The following is a 16,303-nucleotide window of genomic DNA, read 5'->3' as shown; positions in this document are numbered from 1 at the left end:
ACTTTAAAATAATGACAGTGGTCCGGACGTATTATTTCAGATTTTGACACTGACAAGCAGCAGTGACAGCTGACACATTGCAAATGGCGCTATGTGACTTTCCTGCACATGTCAGTTTCCTCCGGCAAAAAAAGTGTTGAGTGGAGAGTTTTTGAGGAGATCCAAGTGGAAAAAGGAGGTGTTTTAAATTTTTATTTGTTTTCGTTGATCCGTAACTTATTCGCCGATCAGTCTGCAGAAAGATTAGCATCGTCAGGTCTTCGTGACGTAAACAAGTCGGTCAGAATTTCAATTTAATACTATAGGTAGGTCTGTCATTAACAGGAAAAAAAACTATCTTGAACCATTTTGCAATATCAAATTCGTAACTTATGACTGTTAGGATAGATTAACTGTTAACTGTTTTAATTTAGGTGCTCAATTTAGCAGAGCAGCACTGTTTTTTCCATTCACTACCACCAGAAGACAACTCCACAATTTGCCTTTTACAGCATTTTTCGGTAAGTTTTCCTTTCAATACTAGAAGATTGTTTCAAGCTTAATTTAGCATACAGAGCTTAATTTCCAACTATAACTTGCTAGTATCTAAAATTATCTTGCTGGAAATGAGCCAGAATGTTTTCTGACCTGAATGGAAAACAATATATTCTATTTTTAAAATTGCACTAAGTGCCTGTTGGTTAATCTAGATTTGTATTATATAGTATTATATTCAGTTATCAGATTAGATAGTGCAGATGCAATCATAAAGATATTTGGAAAACAACTTAGTCAACTCCTTTCCAGGAAATAACTGCTTAACACTACAGCTGAATGCTGAATTGTTGAATTTAATAGCTTTATGTAGTTGAACGTTTTAAAGCCAAGATAAAACAATATACTAAAACTAATTGTGATTATGTGTGTGTGAGTGTATTGTGTAAATACCAAAATCATTGCCTCACTTTGTTTTGATTATATTATTTGCTTTTGAAATGTGTGTGTGTGTTCGAACAGAATTTTTAAGTGTTAACACTAGTTATTTTTTTAGGGTATTTGAACTTTTGTAAGTTATTCATTAAAGTGAAAAACAAAAGGTAAAGTATAATCTGAATTTACTTTCACTGTTATTTAAAAAAAATGAAAGCACTGCCAATGTTAATGAGTGATGAAATTTAATGGATTTTTGAACCATTTCATTGTTTTTAATTTAAAAGATAAGTTAGGTTAGCTGAGAAGTGGTGTTTTTGTTCACCAACAGTACCAACACCCATCAAAATTAATCGACCTGACAAATGACACTTTTTGTCATTCAAATTTCTTTTACAGTCATAAAAACTAGCAGAAAAAGGTTGACAACATTACTGCCTACTTTTAATGTACTTCCACAACCATAACCACTAAATCTCAGTCATTCTTTAAAGTTTCTCAAGTTTTTGTTTTTTTTTTTAATGAATTTATTAACACCACATCTGTTTTGACAAACTGACACTTGTAACTTACAAAGTTTACTTCCATCTTTGTCTTAAGCAATGTTTTGCAGTAATTCTCTTTTTCTCTCATGGATTCTTATGTAATTTTAAATTTCCTTACCTGCATACAAGGATTTAAAAGTCTACCTATTAGGATACATCCAGATTCATCAAAATTGATGGCCACCATATAGTGTATACATTTATTATTATTATTATGGTAAGGCGGATGTGTAGTTTAGGAATGGTAAAAACAAGCAGCAAAATGAAAGCTGCCTTTTTGACCAATTACTAGCTACCCACTGTGCTACTCTGATTTAGGTAATTGCTGGGTAGAAATCGGTAGTTTGACATCTGGTAAACTGGTTTAAACAACCGACCCGGTGTCACGTGACAAATTGTCATATTAAAGAAACCAATAATTTGATATGTCAAGGACTAGTTTTAAGGGCCGATTACACCGACATATTTAAGGGCACCTTATACTAGGTTTTAATTTGACTATGACATTTTGCACATGAGTTGTCACAGTCAAATCACAACTTAGCCTAGGTGACCCTTAGGGTGCCCTTACATGGGTGCAATCCGCCATAAATCAACACAAAAAATGTGATTTTAGAAAATGGTAGGAGTGCAGGATGAAGGATCGATAAAAGTGACCTCATCATCCATACTTCCCGTCCCGGACTTCTATGTTAACGTAAGCGCATCAAAAACAATCGAGGCCATTTTCACCGAAATTGGTGAAAAATTATCAGTGTCACCCGATGAAATCGAAGTGACTTTCAAGGCAGAAGGGCGCGATATAGTAAGCCTGAAATCGGTGGGCGTTCCATTAATATAAAAAACTATTTCTTAGAGCCTTTTGAGCGCGATAAAACAAAACACCCTGTACGAGGCTGGACTGTGGCCATCTGCCGGAGTCACTGATTACGAAATGGTGGTCACGTATACCACAGACAGGTACAAAAGCATGGCTATAAATGTGTTGGACGTTTCGGATGACGAACTGATATTGGGAGCGTCCGCCAGTCCTACCACCGGCGATTTGACGGTTAATACATCAGATGATTATCCTTCAGCCACTTTTCCAGATGTGATCAACACGTACGTGCCCACGCTTAGACGGAATGCCCAACAACTCAGTCCTGTTACAGGTTGGTTCAGTTTGAAAGCAAATTTCAGTTAGTAACACAAAACTATGTTATTTACAGTCGAACATTCAAGTTACGTAGGGTTAGTCAATCAAGCAATGACGTGTTACCTTAACAGTTTGTTGCAAGCATTGTATATGACGCCCGAGTTTCGTAACGCCTTGTATAACTGGGAGTTTGACGGTGCAAACGAGACGCGTTCCATTCCGTATCAGTTGCAAAAACTGTTTTTAAACTTGCAGACATCCTCAAAATCTGCAGTGGAAACGACAGATTTAACTACCAGTTTTGGATGGCAAGGTAAAAGGGTTAACCTGCTTATTTTCTGTATTTTTCTTTGGTCGTTTTGCAGGCAGTGACGCTTGGCACCAGCACGACATCCAAGAATTATGCCGGGTGATGTTTGACGCTTTGGAGCAAAAGTTTAAAGACACCAAACAAGCCAACTTGATCAACGATCTGTACGAAGGCAAAATGTTAGATTACGTGAAATGTTTAGAATGCAGCACCGAGAAATCCAGAGAGGACACGTTTTTGGATATTCCACTGCCCGTGCGACCGTTTGGCAGTAATGTAGCCTACAACAGTGTGGAGGAGGCTTTAAGGGCTTTCGTTCAACCGGAAACGTTGGACGGAAACAATCAGTATTTTTGCGAAAAATGCAACAAAAAATGCGACGCCCATAAAGGACTCAAGTTCACCAAGTTTCCCTATCTGCTCACGTTACACTTGAAACGGTTCGATTTCGACTATAACACCATGCACCGGATAAAACTAAACGACAAGTACTGTGCTGTAGATAAGTTTAAGGCTTTAATTACCGCGGATTTATTTGTAGGGTGGTGTTTCCTGAGTTACTAAACTTAAATTCGTTTATTCCTTCTAATCGAGGCAAAGTGGAGTATACACCCAATATTGGTGATAGTGGGGAGGCTCTGACCAAAGGTGATGATTGCAGTACGACCGACTCGGGTTCCGCCGATGATGAAAGTTGTCATGGCACTGATTTGTCTTCTACTGTCAATGGGAACGACGATAATTGCGCAGATAGTGATGAAGGTAGGATTTTTTTTAACCATTGTTATAGTGAACTTTTAGCCTTTAATTGTTAGGTTAGCGGGAAAAAATATGTGTCATTGCTGCATAACTTAACCTACTAGCAATCTATCACTATCACAGTCTATTTGCCTAATGACATTGATGTCATAGTAGGTCATTGCAAGCAAAACTGAATAACCCAAAAATATGCAGGGGTGGGCCATTTAAAATAATTGAGATTGTTGACGACAGTGCATTTTTACCATGAAACCACATTGACTGTAAATATCTTAGAAATCGGTCACTTTCAGTTGCTATGTAGGTTTTGACAAGAAGAATCTTTTGACCTGTGGGTGTCCCATTTAATCTGATTTGAAGATTTGTAGCTTCGGACTGACACAATGACGGTGGATTTTCCTGTGGAAAGCAACGACAGCTTTGACTGTAAATATCTCAGAAACTTTCTCTAACCTTAAAAGGTTAAAAAGACCAAATCAATGACTAACAAAGTAGCTTGTGGTAGGTGTAGGACAAAATTAAAAAAAGTACTGAAAAAAGTGATTTAAATTACAATTTATGGTCATGAGTTTTGCACTGTAAAACAGGATCAAATCCACTGTATTTTAGATTGATGGTATTTTTCTCCATATTTACAAATACTATAAATTAGTTACATTTTTCAGGTATAGATGTCAGTTCGGGACCAAACCAAGAGGCAGACCAAAACGGGCCTTACGTATACGAACTGTTCAGCATTATGATTCATTCGGGCAGCGCGTCTGGCGGTCATTATTACGCGTACGTTAAAGATTTCGACAAAAACTTGTGGTTTTGTTTCAACGATCAGAGCGTCACCGCGGTCACAGTGGAGGACATTAAGAAAACGTACGGAGGCGGTCCGCATAGATCATATTACTCTGGAGCGTACAGTTCGAGCACTAACGCGTACATGCTCATGTATCGGCAGATCGATAAAGCGCGCAATTGTAGCGCGATGACCGTGGACGAGTTCCCGTCCCACATACAAAAGTTACTCAAACAGATGCGCAAAAGGGAGGAGGAGGAGCTGCTCAATCGACAGAAAGAGGACAACATGGTCAAGATTAACGTTTGGTACTGGCACACGACGTCGGGGCTACTGCAAGACATTAAAATTTCTGTGAGTGTTGCTTGTTATTTCGTTTTTGACAGTTTGTCGGATGTCACATGTTTTAGACGCGCATGGATATGAGTTTGTCGGAGATAGCGCAACACGTAGTGAGACGATTGAAACTCGATGGGATCGTCGACGAAAACGACTGCCGTTTAGTCGCCTACGACAAACACCACGAGTGCATTTCGCGCAGTTTTGATTCTGGTGACATCACTTATCAGGAAGCCATCACTCCCATGTATTATACGGATTGGATGTTGCAAATTAGAGAACCAGGTGAGAAGAGTGGTGATAAATGTATTGTTTTGTGAACTTTTCAGTAATATTTTGAGGTTTCTAGCGTTCCCAAAATGATAGAGGTTTTTAAAAACATGCTTGAAAGGCTTAAGAGGTTGGTAAAGGATTCTGAGAATTTCTGGGAGGTTTCCAGTAGTATTTAGGGGTATCTGGAAATACCATAATGATTCTACAGGGCTTTGACAATTTTAAAATATAATTCGAAAGTTTAGAACACTTGTAGAGGTCTCTGGCAATTTTCAGAAGGTTTTCACTGTTTTCAGTAGAGTTTGTGTCATTGCCAAAATGATTCTAGAGTCCTCTGGAGTCTTTAAAACATTCTATGATGGCTTAAGACACTTATAGAGGTTTCTGGTGCTTTTCAGAAGGTTTTCAGTAGAATTTAGGGATCTCTGTCATTGCCAAAATGATTCTAGAGTCCTCTGGCGTTTTTAAAACCTTTAGAACACTTGTGGAGGTCTTTGATATTTTTTAAAACCTTCTCGGAAGGTTTAGGACACTTGTATAGGTTTCTGCTAATTTTTAAAAGGTTTTCCGTGGTATTTAGTAGTTTCTGGCTTTTTAAAATGATTCTACACACCGCGGCGTTTTTAAAACATTCTTCGACGATTAGGACACTTGTAGAGGGCTCTGGCAATTTCTGGGAGATTGTCAGTAGTATTTAGAAGTTTTTGACAACCCCAGTTTGATTTTGCCATGCTTTAACACTCAAATTGCGCTTTGTGGACATTCCAGGTACTGAATGGAAAACCTACAAACCTGGCGGCATTCACATGAAAGTATATCCCATTAACCTCGATACTGAAGAGATAGACGAGCCCAGAATGGTTAGGGTAGACGTGGACGAGACGGTGGGGGAACTGAAACAGGAAATCGCCAGTCTTTTCGACATGGATCCGATCAGTTTACAGGTAAATTAAAGATAAACAAGTGAAACATTATGGGACGTTGTTGCTTGCAGGTGGTCCTGGCAAAGAACAGTAACGATCCAAGGTTTTTAAACGTGGACACTGATGTAGTACCATTCGATTTCAAATACTTACACTACAAGATTTACATAGCTCACGTCAGCGAGAGCGATCCGGAGGTGGCGAAACGAAAATCGAACAAACTGGCCAAATTGGTCCAGTTGTACGGTTACGTGATCGCCCTCAATTTGTTGCTGCCCGAAACTGACGAAGGTAGTTTGATTAGGTATCAAACTTGTGTGAAAAAACACGTGACTTTGTCTAATTTAGCCACTTTGGACTCGTTATCGATACCGTCTTTGGATTGTAATCAGAACGTGGACAAACAGCACGAGGTGATTGGCGATCGCGAGACTGATTCGCCCAGTTTACGGGTGTCACCGCAGCCGGTATTGGGCGGCATGGCCGGCGACGGTTACGATCAAAGTAACAGCGAAGACAGCAGTCTGAGTGACAGCGATAGAACGTTAATCGGTGACGCTCCTGGTAAGTTTTTCGTTGTCAAGGAAACTGTATTTATTCTTAATAAAAGAAAAGAGAGAGTGAGAGGAGAGGATGGTTGCATATTTATTTGAGACAGTAGCTTAGTTAGTCTATACGTTAATTTAGATCTAACCTAGCCATGGAATTTTCCCTATTAATAAAATGACAACAAATTTTAAAGTCTGACATATTTTAGTGACACCCTGAACGTTGTCACGTATTTGTTTTCTTGTTGAAACATTCACCCTGTATATCACTGGGACTGAACTTTTTTTACAGTACATAGTAGGCCTTGAAAAGCTGTTAATTGAATTCCAAAATAGCCCATTTGAATTAATGGTACTTTGGGCCTTTAAACTCACCAACAATCGATATGTTTCCTAAACAGCTAAAATGGCTCTTTCAGGGGCTTGTTACTGTTTAGAAAAAGTCTGATTTAAGTGCAATAAGACTAACACCAGCTTAATTCAGTAGACTGCGTGGGTTTATCAAGCGATTCAACGTCAGCGGCCGATCAGTACATGGCCAGTCCCTCGGATCCTTGCCAGGACACGTACAATCACGATATTCTGGGCGTTCCTGGAGACGAAATGTACTGGGACCATACGGAGCCTCTGTCCGACAGTCCACCCCCGAATTACTATTTCAAAGTAAAACACAACCGTCAACTAAGTTAGAAAAAGCACTAAATTAACGTGCATTTACAGGTAAGTGGCAAAACCGTCTTGGAGTCTAGTGCGGAGTATGGTGGAGAACCGCTCGGCCACCATTGCAAAGTAATGGTAGACAGGCGAATGACGTTGGAAATGCTGAAAAAACATCTGGAGCCGGTGCTGCGCATTCCTAGCGAGTACTTTAAAGTGTTCAAGTGTTTCCACATCCAAGAAGAGTGGACTAGACTCGCGGACACGTTACGTTGCATGAAAGATGGCGAAAAACTGCTGGTAAAACTGGGCAGAGTACTGAAGGAAGACGAGTACCAGTGCCGTATTTACCACATCACACCGCACAAAACGGATCCGAGCGCCTTTCTGCTCGATCAGGTGATTGCCAAAAACGAAACGGTGGAATCGGTCAAGAGGAACGTGCTGAGACAGGCGAAAAAGCAACACAACTTGGATATACCGTACAACCGATGCAGACTGAGAGAGAAATGTCTCAAACGGGTAAGTCTGTCACATTTAACACGTAAAGCAAGTGCTGGAATAAGTGATTTCAGCCTAAGAAAGTGTACTTGGACGACCAAAAGTTCGGCGAGGAAATTATAACGGCGTGCAATTTTGAGATGTACCTTCAAGAACTGGCCGAGCCAGAAACTGTCACTTCCGATAAACAAGTCGTTGTGTTTTTACGAAAGTTCAGTCCATCTGAACTGACGTTAGGTCCTTTCCAAGGTAAGAAATTTTTGGATGTTATAAAGAAGTTCATAATGCTGATTGGTGAAATTTTTACCATCTTTTTAAATCCCTTGTTTTTCTTGCCTAACCTAACCCAACCAAACCTGAGTTTTGTAAATTTGTGATCCCTTACCGACCAAACGACTAAAAAAAGCTTATTTTATTGGTTATTACATCATATCAGTCAAATAAGGGTAGTCATAATTTAGCTTTAGAAAATACTCTAGAATTTGTAACTTTCTGAACAATTTTGCAGAAGTGGTATTAGACTTTTTAACAATGGACCATTTGCGATCGAAAATAACCGAATTGACGGGAATCCCGTTGGAAAATCTGGACGTGGCGCACGTCAAAGGCAACTATCCCTTCGATATGCACATATTGGAGGTGAACGAAGAGTTGGAGTGGAACCCTAAAGTATCTAGTCTAGAACAATGGCCTTGGATGATCGCGGATGGTTCTATGATTTTCTACAGGTGCGTTTTCACGATTTTTTTTCTTAAGGTTGGTGTAATTTAGGTAAACTTACAGAGACAATCGGGAGCCGTTAAAAGAACTGACGGTCGAGGAGAAAAGAGATTTGCGACAGAAAGAAGACACTCGATTGGGCAGAACGAATATCCGATCGTCCGGTAGAGAGCGCGCTTTAAAAATCTATTTGCTGGACAATTCACCGTCCAAACTGGAGGACGACATAGACTGACAGACGCGTAGCTTCTACGACTCTTTTCTCTACTGCATTCTTAGTTGAGGGCATCTTCGAAACGACAAGAGCGATTATTCTGTTATATACTTGTTTGCGTTTAGGTTTTTAAGAGTCGCTGGCAGGTTTTCGTTTATTGTACGACTGAGATGATGCCTAAAATGTGTCCCTACCAGTGACCGTTTATTACGATATTTTATTAATTCTTTTTTGTATTTGTGCTTTAGAGACAAGCAACCCTTTTTTTGTTTTTTGTATTAAAAAATATATTGCGCCATATGATTATTGTTCTTATTGTGAGGCAAAAAAAAATTGTGTGTGCGCTTGCCCAAATTTACAATTTTGTTGTTGGTTGTTTTTAAGCCTAATTATGTTTGTTCCGCCAATTGTAATATGTACTACCAAACGGGCGGTCTTTATTTTAAACGTTTCTTATTTTTAAAAGCAGAAACGTGACTGGTAACTTAATGTTATAAAAATTATCAACGGTAATAAAGAATATTTCGAAACTTGTTTTAACTTTTTTTGATACATCGAAAAAACACATTTTTGTATCCACTTATCCTTCTGGAAACAGTTAATATTTGCTTCCTGGTGTAATGCCTGCTTTACCATCCGGTGTGAACCTGACTTACCCGGCTTTGACCATCTCCCTTATAATCATAAGGTTAGAAAGAGATAGACAATGGTCTGAGCTGTCAACAGATTAAACTTCAAAATGTAATAACTGACATTGACAACAAACCTAACCAAATTGTTTACCACTGTTTATTTTTTTTTTCATTATTTTTTTGAATTGCTTGTCTATACCATAGAAAAATAAAATTTAGGGCGGTTATCTTTTATTACCAGAGACAAATTCAGGTTGCTAGTACTCAAGGGTGTGAAAGACGTGCTGCTTTACGTATCCTTTAACTGGTTTTTATAAGACTGTTATGGTGGTTTAAGTGTATTTTATGTACAGAATCCTAGATTGTGTATGTAATAGCACAGTTAGAGTGTTTTATTTTTTCTGTACAGACATAATTTATTAAAGAATATTAGTTTCTGCTGCCTAATGCTCCCATATTTAGTGAAAACATGTTAAATTGTTTTGACCCAAATGGTCCAGGCAGTTGAAACCAATTATAATAACAAACTAGACATAAAAAAGAAAATAGTTTTTTGATTTATTAGTTAATAATTATTGTTTTAGGGTGTACACCACTGAAACAATTTGCTCATCATTCAACATAGACTCCCTACCAACCAACTTAAACCTAATGGAGTCTTTAGAGTGTCCAAAATCGTCAGAAAACATCCCAGCAAGTTCAGTGGTGGACCAATTAAATGTTTCAGATGAGCTTCTCAATCTGTTATCAACTGAAGAAGAGTGCGCCGCCATTTTGAACACCATAGCCACCAATGACCAGTTTGGTCCCTTAAGTAATTTTGTTGAAATGACTGACGTCCAACCTTTATCAGGACGTCCTAGTGAGATTCCGGATATGTACTCTAAACCCGCGAAAATCACTCAGTTCACTTGCGACATCTGCAAGAAAAAATTCACCACAAAGAAACTCCTCAAAAAACATCTGCAGCGCCACAACGAGAAACCATCAATCCAATGTGACATCTGTCAGAAACTGTTTCGATTCCGCTACGAGTTAAATGAGCACAAACGGTCACATTCTGGACCTTCATTTCAATGCGACCTGTGCCCCAAGTTGTTCGTGCATAAATCTCACCTTAACGCCCATAAAAAGCGACACTCAAAGTTATTTACTGCTTACTGTGACGTGTGCTGTAAAGGATTTATATCGCACAACGAGTGTTTGCATCACAAAAGAACTGTGCACAGTTCATCGGGGTTTATTTGCGAAACTTGCGGCCAAAAACTGAGCAGCACTGCGTCTCTCAAAGAACACATGTCATTACACACTCGTATCCCAAGTAAACACGTGTGTGACTTATGCAACCGCATATACGCTAGTGTCAGAGCTCTTAAATCCCATCACAAATCTGTTCACTCAGACAGCAAACAGTATGTTTGTTCAATTTGCCGGAAGTCACTGAGTAGCAAACGCACTTTAGAAACGCACGTTAAAATGCACACGGGACTTAAAGACTTTCTATGCACCGTGTGCCAGAAGTTGTTTGCTTCGAAAGAGTATTTGGAGGTGCACCGGAGGACGCACACCAATTATAAACCGTACCAGTGCGATCAATGTCCCAAAAAGTTTACTCAGAAACCTCACTGACCGTGCATTTGAGGTATCACTCGGGAGAACGACCGTACAAGTGCGAATGCGGTAAAAACTTTATATCAAAGAGTCATTTGATGTCGCATTATCGCACTCATGACGTAGGCGGAGTAGAAATTGATTATTTAAACTATCAGTTGCCAGATTCGTTAGAATAAATGCTTTATGTTTGTTTTATGTACAAGTTACTTAGTTGTATGGAAAGAACTATTGTAATGCTGTAGACAAAATGATGGTTGGTCACAGAACTTTTGATTAACTGTTATACCTCTTATTAGTTTATCTGCATAATAGTTCTCTCTTCTTACCACCGGTTTCCTATCCTTTTTGAAATGAAGTGTGTAAAACACAGAATTTTTCTATACTAAACATTTTAGGACATTCTTGACGGCCAGCACAAATTTACGTCGAAAACTCCGGAAACTCCACAAAATGTTTATTGAAGCGTCCAAACTAAATCCCAGCTACGAGGACGATCAAAAAATCCGATTCACCTGCGAGGTTTGCGAATACACAGCCAAACATAGTTTGGATTTTGCGTTGCATTCCAAAATCCACACGGAAAAGTACTACTGTCAGTACTGCCAGTACAAAACTGGCATAGAGTCCAACATAGCAAAGCACATGAGAAAGCACGGTTCGAACGCGCAAGTACACCATTGCACGGTGTGCTTCGAGGTGTTCCCCGATACCATTCAGGCTGACGAACATAAAAACTTTCATACCGGAGAAATGCCGTTTAGTTGCACTATGTGCGGCAAACATTTTATGTTTTCTTGGTTGTTGAACGCCCATAACAGGTGAGCAACCAGTCAAGGTGTTCAGTTAAGGCTTCTTTTCAACATTTCTAGGTTTCTCCACCACGGCGTGGTAAAAGAAGACAACCACTACACCTGTTTACTGTGCAAATTAACGTTCGGCACCAAATCCGGTTTGAAAAAACACCAAAGCCGCAAGCACGAACCGAAATTCCAGAGTTTATGCGATATCTGCGGCAAAAGTCTGTCTAGCGTGGAAACTCTAAAGTTTCACAAACGAACCCACACCGGTTACAAGCCGCACGTGTGCGGGGCGTGCGGCAAAAGTTTTTGCAGAAAAGACCTGCTCCTGGAACACGAAAGGGTGCATACGGGCGAACGACCCTTTTTATGCCGGGTGTGCAATAAAGGGTTTCAGTCAGAGGGCTCCTTTGAAGATTCATCTACGAATACACAGTGGAGAACGACCTTTTGTTTGTCAGTTTTGTGGCAAAGGTTGCATTTGTAAGAGCGTGCTGAATGCTCATTTAAGAACTTGTCTTGGAGGACAAGCAATCCCTTAAATTGTTGTTATATCATTTATGTTATGTACGTTAAACCAAAGACTAAGACAGTCCTTACTTTATTTTGTTTGCTTTAAATATTTTAGTTGCTGCTATGAAATGTTCCTTTATTAATGATTGTTGTTCTGTTAATAAATTCTCTAAAAAATACAGTTAATTGTTTGATAAGGGATCATTATTTAAAAGAAACTACGATTTCATTAGTTAAAACACTTTGTTTTAGGTCTAACAATAATGTAATTAAACACCCAGGAAGTTTGACTTAAATTCAAAGAGGAATATAGGTTGGATAGAGTATCTGTGCATTTTAATGGAGAACGTTCAATGGATGAATGGGGAATTCAAAGACGAAAAACAGTTCAGTAGCAAACACTGTAAAAGTTACATATTCTGGAATTTTACTCATGCTTACTTTCAAATTTAACCAAACTTTACAGTGATGAGGATTTATCCCCCTTATGCGTTTTTTAAATGTTTTTTCAGATGATGTTGATGCCGAAAACTTTTACTACAGTGCTGGCATTCGTACGGTTTTTCTCCCGTATGAATAGTCAAGTGTCTTAAAAGATTTCCCCGATCAACAAAAGAGGCTTTGCACATCTGACAATTGTGAGCTTTTACTCTGGCGTGTAGTTTCAAATGGTAATTTAAAGAAGATTTTTGAGAAAAATTCTTCTTGCAATAGCTGCAAGTAAAGGGTTTATCGCCGCTGTGCACCCTCAAATGGTTTTTTAACACGCTTTGCTGGCTAAAAGTTTTGCCGCATTCTGTACACTTAAAAGCAGGTTTTTGAATTGTTTTTAGCTGTTCAGGTTGGTGCGCTACCAGATGAATATTTAGACTAGTTGAAGTGGCAAAAGCTTTTCCACACTCTGTACAAATAAAAGGTTTGTAGCCAGTATGGAAATTTAAATGCACGTTCAAGTTGTCTTTTCGCGCAAAACATTTGTCACAAAGTATACATCTGAACGGTTTTTCACCTGTGTGAATTCGCAAATGCGTTGTTAAGTGGCTTTTTTGGAGGAAAACATTTCCCGCAGTACTCGCAATTGTAATTTCTCTCACCCGCGTGAATTTTTAAATGATATTGTACTTTTCCTGGCTCACTAAATTGTTTTCCGCATTTTTTACAGCTGAACGCTTTTAATCCAGTGTGTACACTTAGATGATTGTGCAGCTTGCTTGGTGTAGGAAAGCACATTCCACAGTATTCACAACAGTACCGGTTTTTTTGGGTCAGACTTTGTCATCCTAGGAGTGACAAAACTACATTTTTCTTGCTGGTTTTCTGCTGATTCTATCACAATTGTAATTTCTTCTTCTTCTAATGTATGTTTAGTTAGGCGGTGACTTTTATTAAAACTTCCAAATTTCCTAAAAGTTAAAAAGTGTAAGAATACAAAGTTTCTAAGACACTCTGGAGTGAGGAAACACTACTGACTGCCAATTAGCAGGAGGTGTTAATTAAACAAAATAGTTTCACATTGAAGGAATGTAATATGGTGTATTCAAATTAAGCAATTAATTTGTGTGAAAAAAAAGGATACACAACCAGGAAAGTACACCTTCAATATTCAATACTGGACAAGTCCCAGTAATTGTAACACCCTGTTTCAAGTGAAATAAGGTCCCATTTTTATGTAAAATGTATTAAAAACAAAATAAAGCTAAAATACTGGATATAAAAACATCCAAAACAATCAACAAATTAGTGAGGTTAGGAGTTAGTTTGCTGTCTTCCTTTTTGCGGGTGACAGTTGATATTTGTTTTTTGACAGACTCAGTGACCCTAACCTATCAAATTTACCCAGATTTTTAAATTTTTTGTGTTCAGTTAATAAAAGTGTAAAGTGGTCAGCAAAAGGGAAATTTTCTTTAATTTTTATACTAGTGGGTGTTTTTTAACTTTATTACTTTTTACCAGTGTTTATGTATCCTTTTGTAATAAGTTTTCACTAATAAAATTACTTTTTTTGTGGTGACAGAACAGGGTAAGAAACCCCTTTATTAAACTCACACTTTTTCGATTTTGGTTCAATAGTGATGGTTTCCTAAACATAATGTAGTTTTAAGTATAGCTCTTATCATACTTAAACCAATTCTTAAGTCAGTATTTTATAGTAGCTGCCATTTTATACCATTTGGTAACATCACAAGTGTGTTATTTTGTTGTTTACATAATTTGTAGAAAAGATTTTAAGTAGTTTTCTGTTTTGTACTAATCTCTTTGGTTTTAGATTCAGCTGTGTGATTAAATCTGAAAATGATGAAAACCCACCTTTTACTGAAATAATGAAAGATGAAATGGACCTGCTGGAACCAGGAAAAAAGTGCATGTCCTGTAATTGCACTCTGGAAAATTTGGACAACACTCACTTATTTTGTGAGGGTTGTTCTTTAAACACTGATCAAGCTGAAATGTATAACTGTGAGTTTTGCCATAAATATTTCTCACATAAAACCAGCTTGGATGTTCACTCTAGAATCCATACAGGAAAAAACGTATTAAGTTGTAAAGAGTGTGATAGAGTGTTCACAAAAAAAGCTCACTTAGATGAGCATTTAATTAGGCACCGCGGTGAGAAAGCTTTCAATTGTGAACACTGTGAGAAACGTTTTTACCGGGCTAGCGATTTGAAACGGCATTTAAGATCTCACACTGGCGAAAAACCGTTCACTTGCAAACATTGCGAGGAAAACTTTTGCCTTTACGAGTGATTTGAAGAAACATTCAAGAGTGCATACTGGAGAAAAACCGTACAGCTGTAACGAATGTGGAAAGTGTTTCACCCAAAAACGAAATTTGGATGATCACTTAATGAAACATTTAGGAGAGAAGCCGCATACGTGTAAAGTATGCGGCAAACATTTCTCTCACCGAGCTAGTTTGGCCGCACACTCCAAATTCCATAGCGGGGAAATGTACGGATGTGGTGAATGCGGTAAATCATTTGCCCAGAAAAATCATTTAATAAGACATCAAAAAATTCACACTGGAGATAAACCGTACAGTTGCACTGAATGTAAAAAAGCATTTTCGCAGAAAACCAATTTGTTGGCTCACTTACGCAGTCATACTAATGAAAAGCCTTTTAATTGTCAGGAATGCGGAAAGAGCTTTTCAAACAAGACAAACTTTGAGGCTCATTTAAAAAGCCACAACGGCGACAGGCCTTTTAGCTGTCACTTGTGTGGAACTTCGTTTTCCCTGAAATCACGCCTAGACGCGCACATTTCACGTCACACCGGTGAAAAGCTGTTTAATTGTGAGTTGTGCGGAAAATACTTTCCATACCAAAGTCAACTGAACAGTCACCTGCGGATACACACCGGCGAAAAACCATTCACGTGCAACGAGTGCGGCAAAGCATTTTCGCTAAAAGCCAACCTGGACGCCCATCAGAAAATTCACACTGGCAAAAAACCGTTTGGTTGTTTGGAGTGCGGAAAATCGTTTTCGCGCAAAACTAACTTTGAAGACCACCAAAGACTTCACACCGGCGACAAACCCTACATTTGCAACGAATGCGGGAAATGTTTTTCCAATCGGAATAGCTTGAGAACCCACCTGATTGTTCATAATGAAGGAAGACCCTACGGGTGTGACTATTGCGGAAAGTATTTTCAAAAGAGGGCGGTTTTAATCACGCATTTTAAGGTGCACAGTGGAGATGAACGGTATCAATGTTGTGCCTGTAAGAAAACCTTTAAAACAGGTGAGGAAAGAGATGGTCATGTGATAAAGAATTGCCAGGAGTAAGTTACATTGGAGATATTAAATCACTGTAGTGTTGTAGTAAAAAGTGGACTTACCATTATTACTGAATAATAAGGTCCTATTTTTGTTTACCATGTTGTAAAAATAAGATAAACAATAATACAAAATAAAATCAATATTATTGAACATTTAACAGTTTAGTGAGGTTATGTTCTGTGACATGACAGTTGATATTTGTTTTTTGACAGACTCAAGAACCCTAACCTAACCTAACAATACAAAAATGTTTAAAAATTGCGTTTATTTTGTATTTTTTGATAATTAATTAATAAAAAGTGTTCAGAAACAAGGAAATGTTCGTTTATTTTCATAATAGT

At 38.4% G+C, this 16,303-nt stretch overlaps 5 protein-coding genes across 8 annotated transcripts; 4 read left to right on the top strand and 1 right to left on the bottom strand.

Annotated features, from left to right (window-relative positions):
* The first annotated feature begins 81 nt into the window (after positions 1-81).
* Usp47 (ubiquitin specific protease 47) lies at positions 82-9,157 on the top strand. Of its 3 annotated transcripts, none has more exons than XM_081988532.1 (17): positions 82-305; positions 414-500; positions 2,071-2,259; positions 2,311-2,608; positions 2,666-2,905; positions 2,958-3,390; positions 3,444-3,664; positions 4,327-4,802; positions 4,859-5,072; positions 5,829-6,004; positions 6,055-6,274; positions 6,332-6,547; positions 7,019-7,194; positions 7,252-7,710; positions 7,764-7,938; positions 8,198-8,417; positions 8,473-9,157. In XM_081988532.1, exons 3-17 carry the CDS (start codon positions 2,074-2,076, stop codon positions 8,642-8,644), a joined length of 3,882 nt encoding a protein of 1,293 aa, XP_081844658.1. In that variant the 5' UTR covers positions 82-305; positions 414-500; positions 2,071-2,073; the 3' UTR covers positions 8,645-9,157. The 3 variants fall into 3 exon arrangements, with proteins under 3 accessions (XP_081844658.1, XP_081844655.1, XP_081844656.1); XM_081988529.1 differs by having other exon boundaries at positions 7,016-7,194; XM_081988530.1 differs by lacking the exons at positions 82-305; positions 414-500 and adding an exon at positions 836-1,076 and having other exon boundaries at positions 7,016-7,194.
* A 351-nt stretch (positions 9,158-9,508) lies between these two features.
* Positions 9,509-11,059, top strand: LOC145734930 (uncharacterized). Its single transcript, XM_081988606.1, is given in 3 exon segments — positions 9,509-9,591; positions 9,840-10,870; positions 10,873-11,059. Coding segments are annotated over 2 exon segments (1,137 nt in total). The 5' UTR covers positions 9,509-9,591; positions 9,840-9,906; the 3' UTR covers positions 11,046-11,059.
* Positions 9,530-12,372, top strand: LOC145734936 (zinc finger Y-chromosomal protein-like). Of its 2 annotated transcripts, XM_081988617.1 has the most exons (3): positions 9,530-9,548; positions 11,265-11,687; positions 11,739-12,372. In XM_081988617.1, the coding sequence occupies exons 2-3, from the start codon at positions 11,320-11,322 to the stop codon at positions 12,151-12,153; spliced, it is 783 nt and encodes a 260-aa protein (XP_081844743.1). In that variant the 5' UTR covers positions 9,530-9,548; positions 11,265-11,319; the 3' UTR covers positions 12,154-12,372. The 2 variants fall into 2 exon arrangements, with proteins under 2 accessions (XP_081844743.1, XP_081844742.1); XM_081988616.1 differs by lacking the exon at positions 9,530-9,548 and having other exon boundaries at positions 11,136-11,687.
* Positions 12,373-12,403: 31 nt separating this feature from the next.
* On the bottom strand, positions 12,404-13,282 carry LOC145734942 (uncharacterized; the record flags this gene model as incomplete). Its single annotated transcript, XM_081988621.1, has 1 exon — positions 12,404-13,282. A coding segment is annotated over one exon (618 nt), but the record flags the coding sequence as incomplete, so codon positions are not given.
* LOC145734925 (uncharacterized) lies at positions 13,281-16,280 on the top strand. The gene is given in 3 exon segments (XM_081988600.1): positions 13,281-14,199; positions 14,446-14,902; positions 14,904-16,280. Coding segments are annotated over 2 exon segments (1,467 nt in total). The 5' UTR covers positions 13,281-14,199; positions 14,446-14,500; the 3' UTR covers positions 15,969-16,280.
* Positions 16,281-16,303: the final 23 nt, after the last annotated feature.

Source organism: Ips typographus, linkage group LG10, assembly GCF_016097725.1.
Source record: "Ips typographus isolate SLU linkage group LG10, UJ_Ityp_2.0, whole genome shotgun sequence".
Classification (NCBI taxonomy): Eukaryota; Metazoa; Arthropoda; class Insecta; order Coleoptera; family Curculionidae; genus Ips; species Ips typographus.
This window is presented reverse-complemented; position numbering and strand designations above follow the sequence as displayed.